Source organism: Chelonia mydas, chromosome 2, assembly GCF_015237465.2.
Source record: "Chelonia mydas isolate rCheMyd1 chromosome 2, rCheMyd1.pri.v2, whole genome shotgun sequence".
In the NCBI taxonomy this organism is placed as follows: Eukaryota; Metazoa; Chordata; order Testudines; family Cheloniidae; genus Chelonia; species Chelonia mydas.
Genome location: NC_057850.1, coordinates 563,836 through 581,319, shown reverse-complemented (window position 1 = coordinate 581,319; position 17,484 = coordinate 563,836). Strand labels below are relative to the sequence as shown.

The window sequence follows — 17,484 nt, the reverse complement described above, 5'->3', positions numbered from 1 at the left end:
GTGAAATTTTATGGCCTGTTTCATTCTGGAGATCGGATTCGATGATCTAATTATCCTTTCTGGCCTTAAAATGTATCAGTCTGTGAGAAGCCCTGCACCAGGGACTGGGACATTCAGGGATGAATGGGAAATCCTCAGGTCAGGCACAGGCGAGGCAGGAGAAATGATGGGGATTTGGAATACTGGCAGGGGCACTTCCTGGGTGGCAGTGGGTTGGCGTGTGCTGTGTGTTGCTTTTTTTCCAAGCTGATGCCTAAAGTGTTTCCTAGGTGACAGTGGTTGGGTCACTGGCTGGTCTTTTTCCCAGGCAATGAGATTTCTCATGAGTTTTCCCTGGAGATGAGGCCTTGCTTGTTGATAGGTTCATTGGCCCGCAGAGGAGCTGCCCCTCTTTCTCTGGCCTGATCCCTCCTTCTTCCCTTATCCCATTCCTGGCCTGACCTGTCCCTGTTTTTTATTCCTTTCCAGAGCATCAGCAGTGAGCCTTTGCGACTGGACTATCGGACCCTGGCAGCTTTGCCCAGCAACAACTTACCAAGAGTCACCCGTGCTGTAAGTGATGGGGTCCTCGCTGAGACTGTGGATGGGCTCATGCAGGAGGCTGACCAGGGATGGAGACAGCCAATAAAAGAGGTCCCTGGGGGAAGAAAAGGAGAGTGTCCCCTGATGAGGACCTGGCCTATGCCCTCTGAGAAGCAGTAGTACCACAGGCAGAGCTCGGTGTAGGCTCCTGGGTGGGGTGGGGAGCAGCTAGTAGCCAGCAAGATGCACAGCACTGCCCACCAACATGGGACAGGAGAGGAGAATCCCAGATCCAACTGGAAAGGCAGGAGGCCAAATGAAAGGACATGGCACACCACGTCTAGGACACAAACTTGACGCTGCAGTTTATGGGACTTCCCATGTGTCAATCCCAGGATGGAGGGGCAGGGGTTCTTAGTTCCAGGGAAGGCTAGCTGGATTTCACAGCTTGGTTAATGCTGCCTTGAAGGTAGGGAGGCCATGACCCCCTCCTGTCTCTTCCATCACCCACACTCCATGTCTCTTCCTCTCCCGTCCCAATCCCATCCCCAGTGAGCCCCACTTCACCTTTCTTCTCCTCCCATTGCCCTGAGCACTGTCTTGCCTCTCCTGTTCCCCCATCATCCAGGCCCTACCTCCCACCCCAGTCACCCCATCACTTTTAGGCCCTGCCTCCCTTGCTGTTCCCTTTCTCATAGTGCCCATTTTCCACCTCCCCCCTCATTCCTCCATTGCTTCACCTCCTGTCCTGTCCCATTCCATTTCTCAATACCATCCCGAGACACCACCTCCCCTTTCCTTCCATGCCCACCATTGCTTGGCTCCACATTCCCTGCCCTGCCATTCCCCTGGCCTTGCCTCCTTGCCTGCTGGTGGTTACTCACACAGAAAAGTCCCACCAGGAAAGAATGTAATGTATTTTTAGCATCTTTTAGCAGCTGGAATCAAGGGGAGAGCCGGCCCCCTGTAAGCAGCTGTCTCTCTTCAGCCCACCATGAGGTGCCCATGAAGACTGCTTGGGAACTGCTGCCCTACTGGGTCCCTGCCTCAGACTGGGAGTTTCTGGAGGCTGTGGAATGCAGGGCTGCACAAGCTGCTATTTTGGAATGTGAGGGGACAGCAGCATCTATAAATGTCTCATTTCAGACAGAGTGGCAGCTGATGTCCATGTTCATCTCCCTCCAGCTGTCCTGCCTGCCCTGTGCATACCCCTGACACAGAAAGCATGGAGTTGGGGTCTGCAGGGGTGACAAGGGTGCTGGGTTTTCCCTCTGGAGGTGCAGTTAGTCCACTTGGCCTCTGGCAGGAAGGATGAGCTCAGGATCAGGGCAGCTGGCAAGGAAGTGAATTGGTAATTTATCAGGTATTTTGCAGCCTGACAGTCAAGTTTAATGAAGGTGACTGTTTCTGTTTCCTTGTTCCCACAGCAGCATTAGCTCCCAGTTCTTGCTGTATGTCTGATTCCTCCAGCTGGTTGCCTTTCTGTCTAATCAAGCCGTATCTGTCCTCTGGTCTGTCTCATTTTAGATACAGCATGAGCCCTGGCTCAGCCTATACAGCCTCATTTACTCCTGGCTGTGTTAGTCTCATTGCCATTAATTCCAGCTGGGTCTGAGAGAGCCTTTTAGCCAGTTTGAGAAGGGTGGATTTTACTGCAGGAGCATGACTGAGAGAAAGTCAGTGCCATCTGGAGTGTCTGTGTCTGTCTAGCTGAACACATCTCTGAGGGATGAGGCCCTTCTGGCAGGGCAATGAAGAAGGAAGGCCCAGTTCCCCTTGGAAACTCATTGTTTCTCACATGCCCGAGCAGAGATGGAAGTGATGGAAGGCATGGTGCTGCTACAGGGCTCTGCTCTGGGTCCTGAGTGGGATTTCTCTTGGGAGCACCCCAGAGAAGGGGCAAGAATTTAAGCCCAGGGTGTGTCAGTCTATTCTGCTGTGTGTAGGCCCCTCTGTGTGGGTTGATATCAGGGATTTACTGCAAGTAACATGTTTTGTATTTGTACGTTACACCTTTTAAAAGCCAGCCTTGAATGAGTCAACTCCAAATTGTGCACAGAGTTGTTTCTGGTCCACTGTTTGCTACAACTATTTGTGGTCCCTCTGTCTGAGTCGTGTCTGTGTAGTACCCAGTGCAGTGGAGTTCATGGGTGATGAGCTTGGCTCTTTCATAGATTCATTGATTCTGAGATTTTTAAGACTAGAAGGGACCAGTATGATCATGTACTGAAACCTCTTGCATAACACCGAGTGACTCTCTCACCCAGGGCCGGATTAAGTGTGAAGGGGGCCCAGGGCTGTTATTGTTTTGGGAACCCCTTTTTGCATATTCATTATCTTTCGTGCTTTACCACTACCCATGCCCAGTGCTAAACACTCTTTTGTTAAATTCCCTTGGTTATTTTAGTTCCTATTTTTAAGCGTGATGGACCCGTTATAGAGCTGAGTGAAAGTTAAAACAAACAAACCCATTTGGATTTTGGCACATAACTGGTCGTAATAAGCATTGTGATGCTATGTCTTTAATTATCTAATCACCTATACAAATTATATATATTTTGGGGAGTGTCATGGGGGTCCCAGGCTGGATGCTCTGGAACTGCTTTGAGAGAAGCCAGGCAGGACTCTGGTGCAGTGTGACTCCCCACAGGGTACCCTTGCACCATGGCAAGAAGCTTCTTTGGCTTCTGCACTTCCTAGGTCTGACCTCGGAGCGATTAGCCCCCTGTTCACCTTGTGAGCTCCCCACAGTGAGTCGCCCTGGATGGGACACCTGGGGAAGCCTTGTACACCCCCAAAGGGCCTTGCCCCCCAACTTTTCAGGCAACAGTGACTCTCAGCCCACGTGTAACACAGAAGGTTTATTAGTTGACAGGAACACAGCGTAGAACAGAGCTTGTTACCACAGAAATCGGGAACAGCAAAGTCCATCTTGGCGGGATCCAGGGCCTGGTGCCCTGGACTTCCCCTCCGAGTATCAAAACAGGAAACTGACCAGTTTCCACCAGCCGATCCTCTGACCCCCCCCTGTAGCCCTTCCTCTGTCCTTTGTCCCTTTCCCTGCAAAAGGTCACCTGATCTCTTTGCTCCCAGCACCTTGCAGAGGAGGATGGGTCTGCGACTATCAGTTGCTAGGTTTCAGAGTAGCAGCCGTAATAGTCTGTATCCGCAAAAAGAACAGGGGTACTTGTGGCACCTTAGAGACTAACAAATTTATTTGAGCATAAGCTTTCGTGGGCTACAGCCCACTTCATCGGATGCATGCAGTGGAAAATACAGTAGGAAGATATATATATATATACACACACAGAGAACATGAAACAATGGGTGTTACCATGCACATTATAATGAGACTGATCAGTTAAGGTGAGCTATTACCAGCAGGAGAAAAAAAACAAACAACCTTTTGTAGTGATAATCAAGATGGGTCATTTCCAGCAGTTGACAAGAACATGTGAGGAACAGTAGGGGGGGGAAATAAACATGGGGAAATAGTTTTACTTTGTGTAATGACACATCCACTCCCAGTCTTTATTCAAGCCTAATTTAATGGTGTCCAGTTTGCAAATTAATTCCAATTCAGCAGTCTCTCATTGGAGTCTGTTTTTGAAGTTTTTTTGTTATAATATTGCGACTTTTAGGTCTGTAATCGAGTGACCAGGGAGATTGAAGTGTTCTCCGACTGGTTTTTAAATGTTATAATTCTTGACGTCTGATTTGTGTCCATTTATTCTTTCTTTATTCATTTATTTATTATTTCATTTATTTATCAGTTGCTAGGTTACTCTCTGTGCTGATGGTACTCACACCTACTCTCTAGGGGTCTCTGCAATGATCACACACTCTTATTCCACCATCCAGATACTTAAGCAATACATAGGGGAAACTGAGGCACACACCATGATCAGAGAAAACATTAAGAACTTTCCCACTTCATCACAGGGACCCCTCAAAATCTGAGGCCCCTGGCTGTAGCCTCTAAAGCTCCAGTGTTAATCCAGGTTGGCCTCACCCAGTGACACGTGCATCAAGCCCATAACTCTGGGTTGAGGCAGAGCAGATCTTTTAGAGAGATCTTGATTTACAGACTCCAAGGAATGGCGAATCAACCATAGTCCTAGGTAAATTATTCCAATGATTAAATACCTTCATTGTTAAAAATCTGCATTTTATTTTTAGTGTAAATTTATCTGGCTTCTGCTTCCAGCCATTGGATCTTGTTCTGCCTGTTAGATTCCAGAGCCTGACTGTGCTAGCAGAAGAGGATTAGGGTTCCTGTTCTGGGCCAAAGTGGTGGACCAGGACAGACTATGACTGCATTAGCCCTGCATTAGTATCTGCTCTGGGAGGCATGTATTCCCTATCTCCCTATGCTAGGACAGGAGCAAAAAGAAAAGGAGGACTTGTGGCACCTTAGAGACTAACCAATTTATTTGAGCATAAGCTTTCGTGAGCTACAGCTCGCTGCATTGGACAGGAGCCCATCTCGTGGGGGACAAGACTGGGTCAATGGTACAATGTTAACAGATCCTCAGTTGCCAAAAATAGGAGCTGTGCTTGGCCAGTAAAAATAATCCAGTGAGAGGGAGACGAGGTGGAAGTTGGGAGTCTGTCCCCGGAATGCACTGCAGCAGCCCTGGAGGTCAGACTGAGAGCTGGAGGGGCTCAGGAGCTAGCAGTGTGGATGAGCCAAAGTAGGGAGGTTTCTGAGGCATCCTACGGGTCAGTGCACTTCTCACTTTCCAGATTCAGCAGAGCTGCATTCGCCTTCCCTTCCCCACAATGGCTGAGAGGGACAGTGCTCTCCTTCCCCCTATGTGGGCAAGACAGACTGGTGTGGGACTAGTGGGATCTACACCCTCCCACACCCCGGGGTCTCTGCCCCGGTAGCGTTTCTGGGTTTCTCCCTGGCATTAGAGAAACAAGCAGGGAGGAGCATGGTGTGGCAGGCGTTGGCTACACTAGGAAGGGTTTGCCTGTAGCTAGACTGGCAAACCTCCTCATAGAGATGCAGATCAGACAGACAACAGCATTCTTTTGCCCGTGTAGCTTATACCAGCTTCCCAAATGAAATAAGCTATCCCAGCAAAAGGGCTGTTTTGCTGTTATAACTTCATCTGCACAGAGTTTTTTCTGGCATAACTATGACAGTTGGGTGTATGATTTTCTCTTTAAGTGTCACCCAGACCTCAGTGTCTGTGGAAACTTGATACGAGCCGTCACTCTCCCCTTTGCTGCCTTAGCATGGGATGGGGAAGGCTGGGGGTGGGAGGAGGAGAGCGCCAGGAATTTCTGCGTGTCTTCAGCTTCCCAGCTGCCATTATAGTCACACACCTACCCCGCCCTGGAGGGCTATTTTTGTAAGTGTCACCCTGACTCGGGCCACAGAACGTGATTGGAGCAGAAGGGGTCTCACAGCTCTTTAGCCTGTTTCTGGATGGAGGAGGTTGGAGTGCTGGGCTCTGACTGTCTCTGCTTCTCTGGAGAGGGCTCTGGCTGCGCACAGGAGACTGCCACTGAAAGCGTGGCCTCTGCAGTGTTAGAGGAGGAAAGGTCAGTGCTTCTTCCAGTAAAACCACTGTGGAGAGGGTGAATGGAGCCTAGGGGAAAGCTGCGGCCTTGATGGAGCGAGACTTCCTTCAACCTTTTAATGCCGCATTACAGCCGACACGATGGTGGGTCCAGAGATGTTTGTGCTGCCTTTTGATGGGGAAGAATTTGTGTGGTGACAGTGAGATGCTTTTGTGTGCACTGTAGTGAAGTGGATGGTTAGCCTGTGTGACGATGGTGAGCTGCTTTCATGTGCATTGTAGTGAGGTGGGTGGCATTAGGTAATGTGGTGATGGTGAGCTGCTTTCGTGTGCATGATAGATAGTGAGTGCAGGGACAGTGAGCTGCTCTCCTATTGTGCTGTAGTGAGGTGGGTGGTGTTAGCCCCTACAGGGACAGTGAGCTGCTTTCGTGTGCACTGTAGTGCGGTGGAAGGCTTTAGTCTGTGCCTGTGCAGTGACAATGAGCGGGTGGATGGTGCCCTGGCTGTTTCCTTCCATGTTCTTCCCAGGAGCCTTTCCTGTTTAACGCTCTGGAGCACGTGTGGAGTGTGAGCTGGAGGTGTATGTGGGTGTATGCAGGCTCAGTGTGTGTCTCTGGCTGGAAGTGTGGGCTTAGTATGTACAGAAAGTATCCAAGTGGCATGTGACACGGATGTGCTTATTGTGTGCACTCCCGTATATGCAGACAGAGCAAGAAGCTGTCCTCTTGGAGGCAGCTCATGGGATCCCATAGGTAAGGCCTTGCCAGGAGGCATGAGAGTTTTGCACACCTCCATTGCACGTGAGGCTGTTCAGCATTGTGATTCCCCTAGTGCAGAGCCAGGGAGCTGTGGAGATGGGCGTTGTGTGCGGGAGCTCTCCTGTCCCCGGTGTCTAGGAGCAGTGGTGGCAGTGACTGGCACCATGTTTGCTGCCTCCTCTCCCTTACGCTGGCTGTTCTTTCTTTCTGTTTCTGACCCTTTTGTTTCCCTCTCAGCTCGTTCAGTGTGATCGAGCCAGCCCTGGAATGGAGAGTGACTGCGCTCTGCTGCCTCTGCCAGTGGCTCTGGACAGCCAGAATTCAGACCCTGACCCAATCGCAGGCCTGAGCCGCAATGTAACTAGCCCACCCCAGGACCCAGCATCACCTGGCAAGCACACAGAAAGGGCAGCGCTGGTCCCGCTACACATGCCGGAGCCTGTGAGCTGCCCCCTAACCCAGAACCAGCTGCCAAAGCCTCAGGAGCCAGAGCAAGAGAGTATGGTCGACTCCCAACCAATCCTCTTCAGTGAGAACCCCTTTGTGGTGGCTAATCGAAGGGGGAAGGCAGCAGGCAAGGCCTGTCTGGGGGGCCCTCCCCTGGGCTATGGCCAGGGGGGAGTTCTGAAGACCAACCTTTACTCCAAGGCAAGCAGTCCTGCAGCATCTTGTGTGTAGCATGCAGTCACATCAACTAAAGCCCACCAGTGTCCTACTAAATCAGTGAGCATGCCCTGCCCCTGGATGCTGGTAGCACAAGGCCTGTGCGGGGGCTAACCCCACCTAACATACAGCAATGTCGTGTGCCATGTGTGTTGTGTCGCACCGGACTCCTGAGGGCCTCCCACATTGCTGTGTGTGTGAGCTTGTCATTCCCATAGCAGGGATCAGTGCTGGGGTCACTGATGTGCCCCACCACCAGACAGCTAGTACACAATGAATGAGCCCCGCCTGTGCTGGGTGGGGGGAGGGTCAATGACACTGGGGTGGGGTGGCAGTGCCCCTGTCTGTGCTGTGGGGGTCAGTCAACAGGGGGTGGGGTGGCAGTGCCCCTGTGCCCCAGTCTGTGCTGGGGTTAAGTGACATGGGATGGGGTGGCGGTGCCCCTGTCCCCCTGTCTGTGTTGGGGCGGTCAGTGACATGGGCTGGGGGTAGCAATGACATGGGGTGGGGCTGGCAGTGCCCCCTATGCCCCAGTCTGTGCTGTGGGGGGTCAGTGACACAGGGGGTGACGGTGGCAGCTGCTACCTGTGCCCCAGTCTGTGCTGGTGTGTGTGTGTCAGTGACATGGGGGGTGGGTGTGGCAGGTGCCCCCGTGTCCCTCTCTATGATGTGGGGTTAGTGACACAGGGGGTGGCAGTGCCCCTGTGCCCCTGTCTGTGCTGGGAGGGTCAGTGACATGGGGTGGGGGTGGCAGCACCCCCGTGCCCAGTCTGCACTGGGGGAGGGTGGTCAGGTAACAGAGGGGTTTGCATGACAGTGCCCCCAGAGCGCCATCTCTCTGGAAGTGTTACTGACCGCATGGTTGGAGGGTGGCTGTGCCCTTGTGCTCCTGTCTGTCTGTGGTTTGGTCACAGCAGGGAGTGGCAAAGAATGGAGCCTTTTGTCCTGTGTCGGTGTCACATTCACGTACTTGGCGTTGTCCAAACCCGAGTCCTTTCTGTATATCTGTACATAGAAGACAGCCCAGCTCGCTAGGACAGTATGCAGCACAGGTCCTATCTCTAGGCACGCATTGCCAGCTCCCCACAGCTCTGCTGCTGGCCTTGACAAAGTCCCCGATTTCACAACTGGGGCTGGAACATGAACTCTCAGGTTTACTCTGCTCTGTGTAGGACAAATCCTTTGTTTGAGGACCTAGGCTACAATGATGAAAAGACCATTGCAGCTGCACCGCCATGTCCCGCGTGGTTTGCCCCAAAGGGCAGAATAGGAAGAGAAACAGAGAAGAAGGCTGGCCGACTGATTTGGGGGCTAGCATGAGACTTGAGACCTGGGTTTAATTCCTGGCTTTGCCACAGAGTTTGGGCAACTCAGTTGGCCAGGTTTGCAAAGGTATCTAGTTGTCTGGAGCCAGAGATAGGTGCCTAGTGGAGTGTACAGGAATTCCGTGAGCTAAGCACTTGGGCACGGCTGTAAATCCCACTAGGCTGTCTGCATCTTTAGGCAGCTAATAGCTTTGTGAATCCAGCCCTCTATGCCTCAGTTCCCATCCGTGAAATGGGGATAATAATGCACCTTCCTACCCCACAGAGGTTTTGGGAGGATAAATACATGACAGACTGGAAGATGCTCAGATTTTAAAAAATTATTAAAGCGAATGTTAAAAAATTATATAATACAAGGTTAAGAAGAGAGTGTCTATACATCTGGGTATAGTGCTTAGATTATCCACGAATACAAAGTTGTTTAAAAGTCAACTGCAGTGGGGGCCGTATAAGGGTGTAAGATCTTGTCTACGCTTAAAACGGTGCAGCGGTTTCTCTGTAGCACTTGCGTGTAGACGCTACCAATGCTGACAGGAGGGGGTCTCCCATCAGTGTAGGTACTCCACCTCCCCAAGAGGCACCACTGCAGAATTCTCCCGCTGACCGAGCACTGTCTACTCTGGGGGCTAGGTCAGTTTCGCTGCATCACTCAGGAGGATTTTTCACGCTCCTGAGCGCCATAGTTATATCTACCTCATTTCGTAGTGCAGACCAAGCCTAAGACAGAGAGAGTGAGAAAGGTTCAAGGCTCTCCCCATTCCCCATCTCTTTGGATCTTTTGCTTTCTTGTTGCTGGTCAGTGAGTGGGGTTGGGAACGTGTCGTCTCCCTCTTCTCCAAGCAGCAGAGACTCAGAAGGGGCCCTGGGACAGGAGGAATTGTCTGGGCTATGGCCTTTATCATTTGCTGGAGAGGAGCTGAGGCCTCTAACCGAGTTATGGGATGAATAGAGGCTATTTTAGGGCTTTGATTCAGGCAAGTGTCAGGCAGGGGAGGCAGTCTTGCCCCAGCAGCTGGGTATGGAGCTTGGGGTAGTGCTGCTCTCTTGTTCCCCATGCTGGCTGTGCTTTCCTGCTGTGTGGCAGCTGTTCCTGGGTCCAGTGCTAGTTCTCCTCCCCGACTGTGTGGTGGCTGCTCCTGGCACCAGTCCAGTTGCCAGCTCTGCTCCCCTGCTGCATGGCCCCTGCTCCTGGGCCCAGTGCCAGGTCAGATGCACAGGAGCTGCAGCTGTGCAGTAACTGCATAGTTTTGTCTGTGTTTTTCAGGCTCCAGCAGGCGAGTCTGAGCCTGGGAGCTCCAGGCGGGATGCCTCTTACTCACCGAGCAGCCAGCAGGTGAGTCCCTCACACACAGGGCTGACAGTTTGGGGAAGGGCAGGGGATACCTCAAGGGCAAGAAGGTTTCAGTATGGGAGGGTGGAACAGGAGGCCAACTCTCTGTGTTTTGATTTCAAAACTAGAATGATATAAAATTACCATGGCACACATTACATGGATTAAAAACTAGCTAACTAATAGGTCTCAAAATGTAACTGGGGAATTGTCATTGAGCAGGGATTTATTCTTGTCCCTAAGCTATTTAACGTTTTTATTATCAGTGACTTGGAAGAAACAAAAAATCATCACTGATAAAGTTTGCAGATGACACAAAAATTGGGGGAGTGGTAAATAATGGAGAGGACAGATCCTTGACTCAGAACCATATGGATTTATTGGTAAACTGGACACAAGCAAACAATATGCATTTTAATGTGGCTAAATGTAAATGTTTACATCGAGGAACAAGAATGTAGACCATATTTATAGGAAGGCGGACTCTATCCTGGGAAGCAGTGACTCTGAATGAGGCTTGGGGATTGTGGTGGATAATCAGCTGAACATGACCTCCCAGTGTGATGCTGTGGCCAAAAGAGCTAATGTGATCCTTAGATCCATTAACAGGGAAATCTCGAATAGGAGTAGAGAGGTTATTTTACCTCTGTATTTGGCACTGGTGTGACCACTGCTGGAATCCTGTGTCCAGTTCTGGTGCCCACAATTCAAGAAAGGTGTTGATATACCGAAGAGCACTCAGAGAAGAGCTACAAGAATGATTAAAAGATTACAAAACATGCCTTATAGTGATAGATGCAAAGAGCTTAATCTCTTTAATTTAACATAAAGATTAAAGGATGACGTGCTTACAGTCTATAAGTATTTACCTGGGGGACACTTGTTTAATAATGGGCTCTTCAATCTAGCAGAGAAAGGTCTAAGATGATACAATGGCTGGAAGTTGAAGCTAGACAAATTCAGACTGGAAATAAGGCATAAATTTTTAACAGTGAGGGTAACTAATCCATGGAACAATTTACCAAGGGTCGTGGTGGGTTCTCCATTACTGACAATTTTTAAATTAAGATTGGCTGCTTTTCTAAAAGATGAGTTCTAGGAATTATTCTGGGGGAGTTCTATGGCCTGTGTTATGCAGAAGGTCAGCCTAGTATCACAGTGGTCCCCTCTGACCTTGAAAATCTATGAAACCCTTCTCTATGCCAGTCGTTATTTTGTGTCTTTCAGTCATGGCTCCTATTAGTCATTTTCTTTGTCAGGTAAATAACCCTAATCGTTTCAAAATCCCTTCTTATGAGAGTTCTTCCAGGCCTCCAGTCATTCCCTACATCCATTTTGAGCCCCTTTGATTTCTGATGGTTCCTTTCTTGGATATGATGATCAGCGTGGGGTGCAGTGTGTAAATGCAAGATATCCCATCAATTTATTCAACAGCATTAGAATAGTCTCCAGCCCGTTCACTGTGCACCAGGACTTCAGCAGCAGCCCACCGTACAGAGATTTTTTTTCTTTAAGCACTTACCCATATATACTCTACTGCTGGTGCACATGCACCCACTACACTCAAGATCAGATTCCTTTGGGCAGGAATGTCCATGGGGGGGACGTACCTATGCCCGAAGTGTTGTCATGCCCCCAACAAAGGGCATAAAGTGTGGGGCAACCCCTGTTCTGTCTCATCACAGTTTCAGAGCATCTCTGCTCACTGTGGTTTATCCATTGTTTTGTAAATAGTTGAAAATAGACATGTTCTTAGCAGTTACTGATTAGTGTTAGTTTGGTTTCGATAGTGTTCCTTTTCTTCTTAATGAGAAGGAATCTTGTTTGTTCTTCAAGAGATGTCCTTATGAGTATTCCAGTGTGGGTGCGCACACACTTCATACACCTGAGACCAGAAGATTTTTGTTTGCAGTTTCCGCTGGTCCAGGCCTGCAGCCTTCCCTTCCTTGTGCTCTGAACCGAGGATATAAGGGACAGTGCAGACCGATCGCCTTTCCAGTTCCTTTCTACTACCCATGGCCTGAGATGGAACCTCTTCAGTATGTGCAGCAATAGCTAGCTTCTTCATCATCAGACTGTAAATAATTTGTACACTATTTTAGTTTTTAGTCAGTTTTATAGTTAGATATGTATAGCGAACATAAGAACATAGGAACAGCCATACTGGGTCAGACCAAAGGTCCATCAAGCCCAGTATCCTGTCCTCTGACAGTGGCCAATGGCAGGTGCTTCAAAGGGAATGAACAGACACGTTATCATCAAGTGATCCATGCCCTGTCACCCAATCCAGGCTTCTGGCAAATGGAGGCTAGGGACACCATCCCTGCCCATCCTGGCTAATAGCCATTGATGGACCTATCTTCCATGAATCTATCTAGCTCCCTTTTGAACCCTGTTATAGTATTGGCCTTCACAACACCTTCTGGCAAGGAGTTCCAGAGGTTGACAGTGAGTTGCGTGAAAAAAATACTTGCTTGTGTTTGTTTTAAACCTGCTACCTATTAATTTCATTTGGTGTCCCCTTGTTCTTGTATTATGAGAAGGAGTAAATAACACTTCCTTATTTACAAAAAGAACAGGAGTACTTGTGGCACCTTAGAGACTAACAAATTTATGAGAGCATAAGCTTTCGTGGGCTACAGCCTACTTCATCGGATGCATAGAATGGAACATATAGTAAGAAGAGATATATATCTATATATATATAGATAGATATAGATATATATGCGTTGCATCCGAGAGTGCTAAAGGAGTTGGTGGCTGTGATTGCAGAGCCATTGGCCATTATCTTTGAAAACTCATGGCGGTCGGGGGAAGTCCCGGACAACTGGAAATAGGCTAATGTAGTGCCCATCTTTAAAAAAGGGAAGAAGGAGGATCCTGGGAACTACAGGCCAGTCAGCCTCACCTCAGTCCCCGGAAAAATCATGGAGCTGGTCCTCAAGGAATCAATCCTGAAGCACTTACACCAGAGGAAAGTGATCAGGAACAGTCAGCATGGATTCACCAAGGGAAGGTCATGCCTCACTAATCTAATCGCCTTCTATGATGAGATTACGGGTTCTGTGGATGAAGGGAAAGCAGTGGATGTATTGTTTCTTGACTTTAGCAAAGCTTTTGACACGGTCTCCCACAGTATTCTTGTCAGCAAGTTAAAGAAGTATGGGCTGGATGAGTGCACTATAAGGTGGGTAGAAAGTTGGCTAGATTGTCGGGCTGAATGGGTAATGATCAATAGCTCCATGTCTAGTTGGCAGCCGGTATCAAGTGGAGTGCCCCAAGGGTCGGTCCTGGGGCCGCTTTTGTTCAGTATCTTCATTAATGATCTAGAGGATGGTGTGGATTGCACTCTCAGCAAATTTGCGGATGATACTAAACTTGGAGGAGTGGTAGATACGGTGGCAGGTAGGGTTAGGATACAGAGGGACCTAGACAAATTGGAGGATTGGGCCAAAAGAAATCTGATGAGGTTCAACAAGGATGAGTGCAGGGTCCTGCACTTAGGACGGAAGAATCCAATGCACCGCTACAGACTAGGGACCGAATGGCTCGGCAGCAGTTCTGCAGAAAAAGACCTAGGGATGACAGTGGACGAGAAGCTGGATATGAGTCAACAATGTGCCCTTGTTGCCAAGAAGGCCAATGGCATTTTGGGATGTATAAGTAGGGGCATAGCCAGCCGATCGAGGGATGTGATCGTTCCCCTCTGTTCGACATTGGTGAGGCCTCATCTGGAATACTGTGTCCAGTTTTGGGCCCCACACTACAAGAAGGATGTGGAAAAATTGGAGAGAGTCCAGCGAAGGGCAACAAAAATGATTAGGGGTCTGGAACACATGACTTATGAGGAGAGGCTGAGGGAACTCGGGTTGTTTAGTCTGCAGAAGAGAAGAATGAGGGGGGATTTGATAGCTGCTTTCAACTACCTGAGAGGTGGTTCCAGAGAGGATGGTTCTAGACTATTCTCAGTGGTAGAAGAGGACAGGACAAGGAGTAATGGTCTCAAGTTGCAGTGGGGGAGGTTTAGGTTGGATATTAGGAAAAACTTTTTCACTAGGAGGGTGGTGAAACACTGGAATGCGTTACCTAGGGAGGTGGTAGAATCTCCTTCCTTAGAAGTTTTTAAGGTCAGGCTTGACAAAGCCCTGGCTGGGATGATTTAATTGGGGATTGATCCTGCTTTGAGCAAGGGGTTGGACTAGATGACCTCCTGAGGTCCCTTCCAACCCTGATACTCTATGATTCTATGATATATATATATATAGAGAGAGAGAGAGAGAGAGAGAGAGAGAGAGAGCCTCTGAGGCTAGCGAAATCCGTCAGGAAACGCGGGACCCACGGAGGCTAGGACAGAGCTTTGTCACAATATATACATACAGAGAAGGTGGAAGTTGCCATACAAACTGTAAGAGGCTAATTAATTAAGATGAGCTGTTATCAGCAGGAGAAAAAAACTTGTGTAGTGATAATCAAGATGGCCCATTTAGACAGTTGACAAGAAGGTGCGAGGATACGTAACATGGGGAAATAGAGTCAATATGTGTAATGAGCCAGCCACTTCCAGTCTCTATTCACACCCAAGTTCATGGTATCTAGTGCAAACTAGATACCATGAACTTGGGTGTGAATAGAGACTGGAAGTGGCTGGCTCATTACACATATTGACTCTATTTCCCCATGTTACGTATCCTCGCACCTTCTTGTCAACTGTCTAAATGGGCCATCTTGATTATCACTACACAAGTTTTTTTCTCCTGCTGATAACAGCTCATCTTAATTAATTAGCCTCTTACAGTTTGTATGGCAACTTCCACCTTCTCTGTATGTATATATTGTGACAAAGCTCTGTCCTTGCCTCCGTGGGTCCTGCGTATCCTGGCAGATTTCGCTAGCCTCAGAGGCTCACTGTGACCCTCCACGTAACCCTTCTCTCTCTAGAGACAAGGGTCACAGTCTACTGAGCCATTTTCATCATAAGCCAGTGAGGGAGGTGAGGAGAAGTTATCCTTCCTTGCAGAGTCTCTGTTGTCTCCCAGTCTCAGTGATTAGTCAGGGGCAAGGCGGGGGGGAGCCCGGGCCCACCCTCTACTCCGGGCTCCAGCGCAGGGACCCTAATAGTATCAGCTATGGTAGCTGACCTTTTAGAAACATGGCATGTACAATTCCCTGGGCTACTTCCCCCACAGCAGCCCTCACTTCCTCAAGCTGCACTTCACCCTTACCTCAGGGCCTCCTTCCTTGTGCCTGATATGGTGTCAGTCTCTCCAACACCGCAACTTCCTCCCACAGCTCCTGACATGCGCACCCACCTGACTAACTGGGAGGCTTTTAACTAGTTTCAGCCAGCCCCGATTGGCTTCAGGTGTCCCAATCAACCTAGCATTCTCCGTGCCTTCTGGAAAGTTCTTAATTGGCCTCAGGTGTCTTACTTGACTTGGAGCAGCTGCCATTTCACTTATCCTGGTACCAGGGATTTGTTTAGCCTGGAGCTAATTTATCTATCTCCCACTACTTTTCTATAGCCATCTGGCCTTGCCCCATCACATATCCCCCCCCTCTACTCAACACCATAGATTTGGGCAACTTGGGACGCAAGGCAGTATACTTGTGACAAACCATCAGCATTGCCATGGTGGCATCCAGCCCTGTGCCGTATGCAGAACTGGAATGGTAGGAGGGATAAGAACCATCTGGTGACCCTTGCATTCTTTTCCTTATTCTGCTGCATCCACTGGAGGGGTGCATGGTCCGTCACAAGAGTAAATCGCCGGCCTAAGAGGTAATAACGCAGTGTCTCCATTTGACAGCAAGGCATTCTCTTTCGACTACTGTGTATTTCTGTTCTCTTGGGAGAAGCTTTCTGCTTAGGTGGAAGATTGGGTGTTCCTCTTCTCCCACCATTTGCAACAGAACTGCCCTCAACCCCACCTCGGAAGCATCTGTTTGTAAAATAAATTCCCTGTTAAAGTCCAGGGCTATGAGTACGGGGTCATTACAGAGAGCCGTCCGAAGGTCTGTGAATGCCCCCTCTGCTGCGTCGGTCCACTTTACCATGTCTGGACCTCAGGCCTTCACCAGGTCTGTTAGGGGACTTGCCCTAGTGGCGAAGTGGGGAATAAAACATCGGTAGTAGCCTACCATGCCTAGGAACACACGGACCTGCTTCTTTCGGGTCGGCCGGGGCCAGTTTTGAATTGCCTCTAGCTTATTTTTTGGGGGCTTCATTATGCCCCTTCCCACAATATATCCAAGGTACCTAGCCTCTGCTAGCCCTATGGCACATTTAGAGGGATTAGCAGTGAGGCCAGCCCGCCTCAAGGTGCGCACTACTGCCTCAACTTTCTCCAAGTGCGTTCCCCAGTCTGGCGTATGGATGATGACATCATCTAGGTATCAGAGTAACAGCAGTGTTAGTCTGTATTCGCAAAAAGAAAAGGAGTACTTGTGGCACCTTAGACACTAACCAATTTATTTGAGCATAAGCTTTCGTGAGCTACAGGTCACTTCATCGGATGCATACTGTGGAAACTGCAGAAGACATTATATACACAGAGACCATGAAACAATACCTCCTCCCACCCCACTCTCCTGCTGGTAATAGCTTATCTAAAGTGATCACTCTCCTTACAATGTGTATGAAAATCAAGGTGGGCCATTTCCAGCATAAATCCAAGTTTAACCAGAACGTCTTGGGGGGGGGGGGGTAGGAAAAAACAAGGGGAAATAGGCTACCTTGCATAATGACTTAGCCACTCCCAGTCTCTATTTAAGCCTAAATTAATAGTATCCAATTTGCAAATGAATTCCAATTCAGCAGTTTCTCGCTGGAGTCTGGATTTGAAGTTTTTTTGTTGTAAGATAGCGACCTTCATGTCTGTAATTGCGTGACCAGAGAGATTGAAGTGTTCTCCGACTGGTTTATGAATGTTATAATTCTTGACATCTGATTTGTGTCCATTTATTCTTTTACGTAGAGACTGTCCAGTTTGACCAATGTACATGGCAGAGGGGCATTGCTGGCACATGATGGCATATATCACATTGGTGGATGTGCAGGTGAACGAGCCTCTGATAGTGTGGCTGATGTTATTAGGCCCTGTGATGGTGTCCTCTGAATAGATATGTGGGCACAGTTGGCAACGGGCTTTGTTGCAAGGATAGGTTCCTGGGTTAGTGGTTCTGTTGTGTGGTGTGTGATTGTTGGTGAGTATTTGCTTCAGGTTGGGGGGCTGTCTGTAGGCAAGGACTGGCGTGTCTCCCAAGATTTGTGAGAGTGTTGGGTCATCCTTCAGTATAGGTTGTAGATCCTTAATAATGCGTTGGAGGGGTTTTAGTTGGGGGCTGAAGGTGACG

At 49.1% G+C, this 17,484-nt stretch overlaps 1 protein-coding gene across 48 annotated transcripts in view; it reads left to right on the top strand.

Annotated features, from left to right (window-relative positions):
- SCRIB (scribble planar cell polarity protein) overlaps window positions 1-17,484 on the top strand; it is a 240,891-nt gene that overhangs the window by 138,313 nt on the left and 85,094 nt on the right. For 21 of the 48 annotated variants that reach the window (XM_037891689.2, XM_037891691.2, XM_037891688.2 and 18 more), the window contains 3 exons: window positions 469-552; window positions 7,051-7,461; window positions 10,066-10,134. In XM_037891689.2, coding sequence (XP_037747617.1) covers window positions 469-552; window positions 7,051-7,461; window positions 10,066-10,134 — 564 coding nt within the window. The remainder of the gene's footprint in view (window positions 1-468; window positions 553-7,050; window positions 7,462-10,065; window positions 10,135-17,484) is intronic. The other 27 variants (XM_043538871.1, XM_037891709.2, XM_037891708.2 and 24 more) reach the window with 2 other exon arrangements.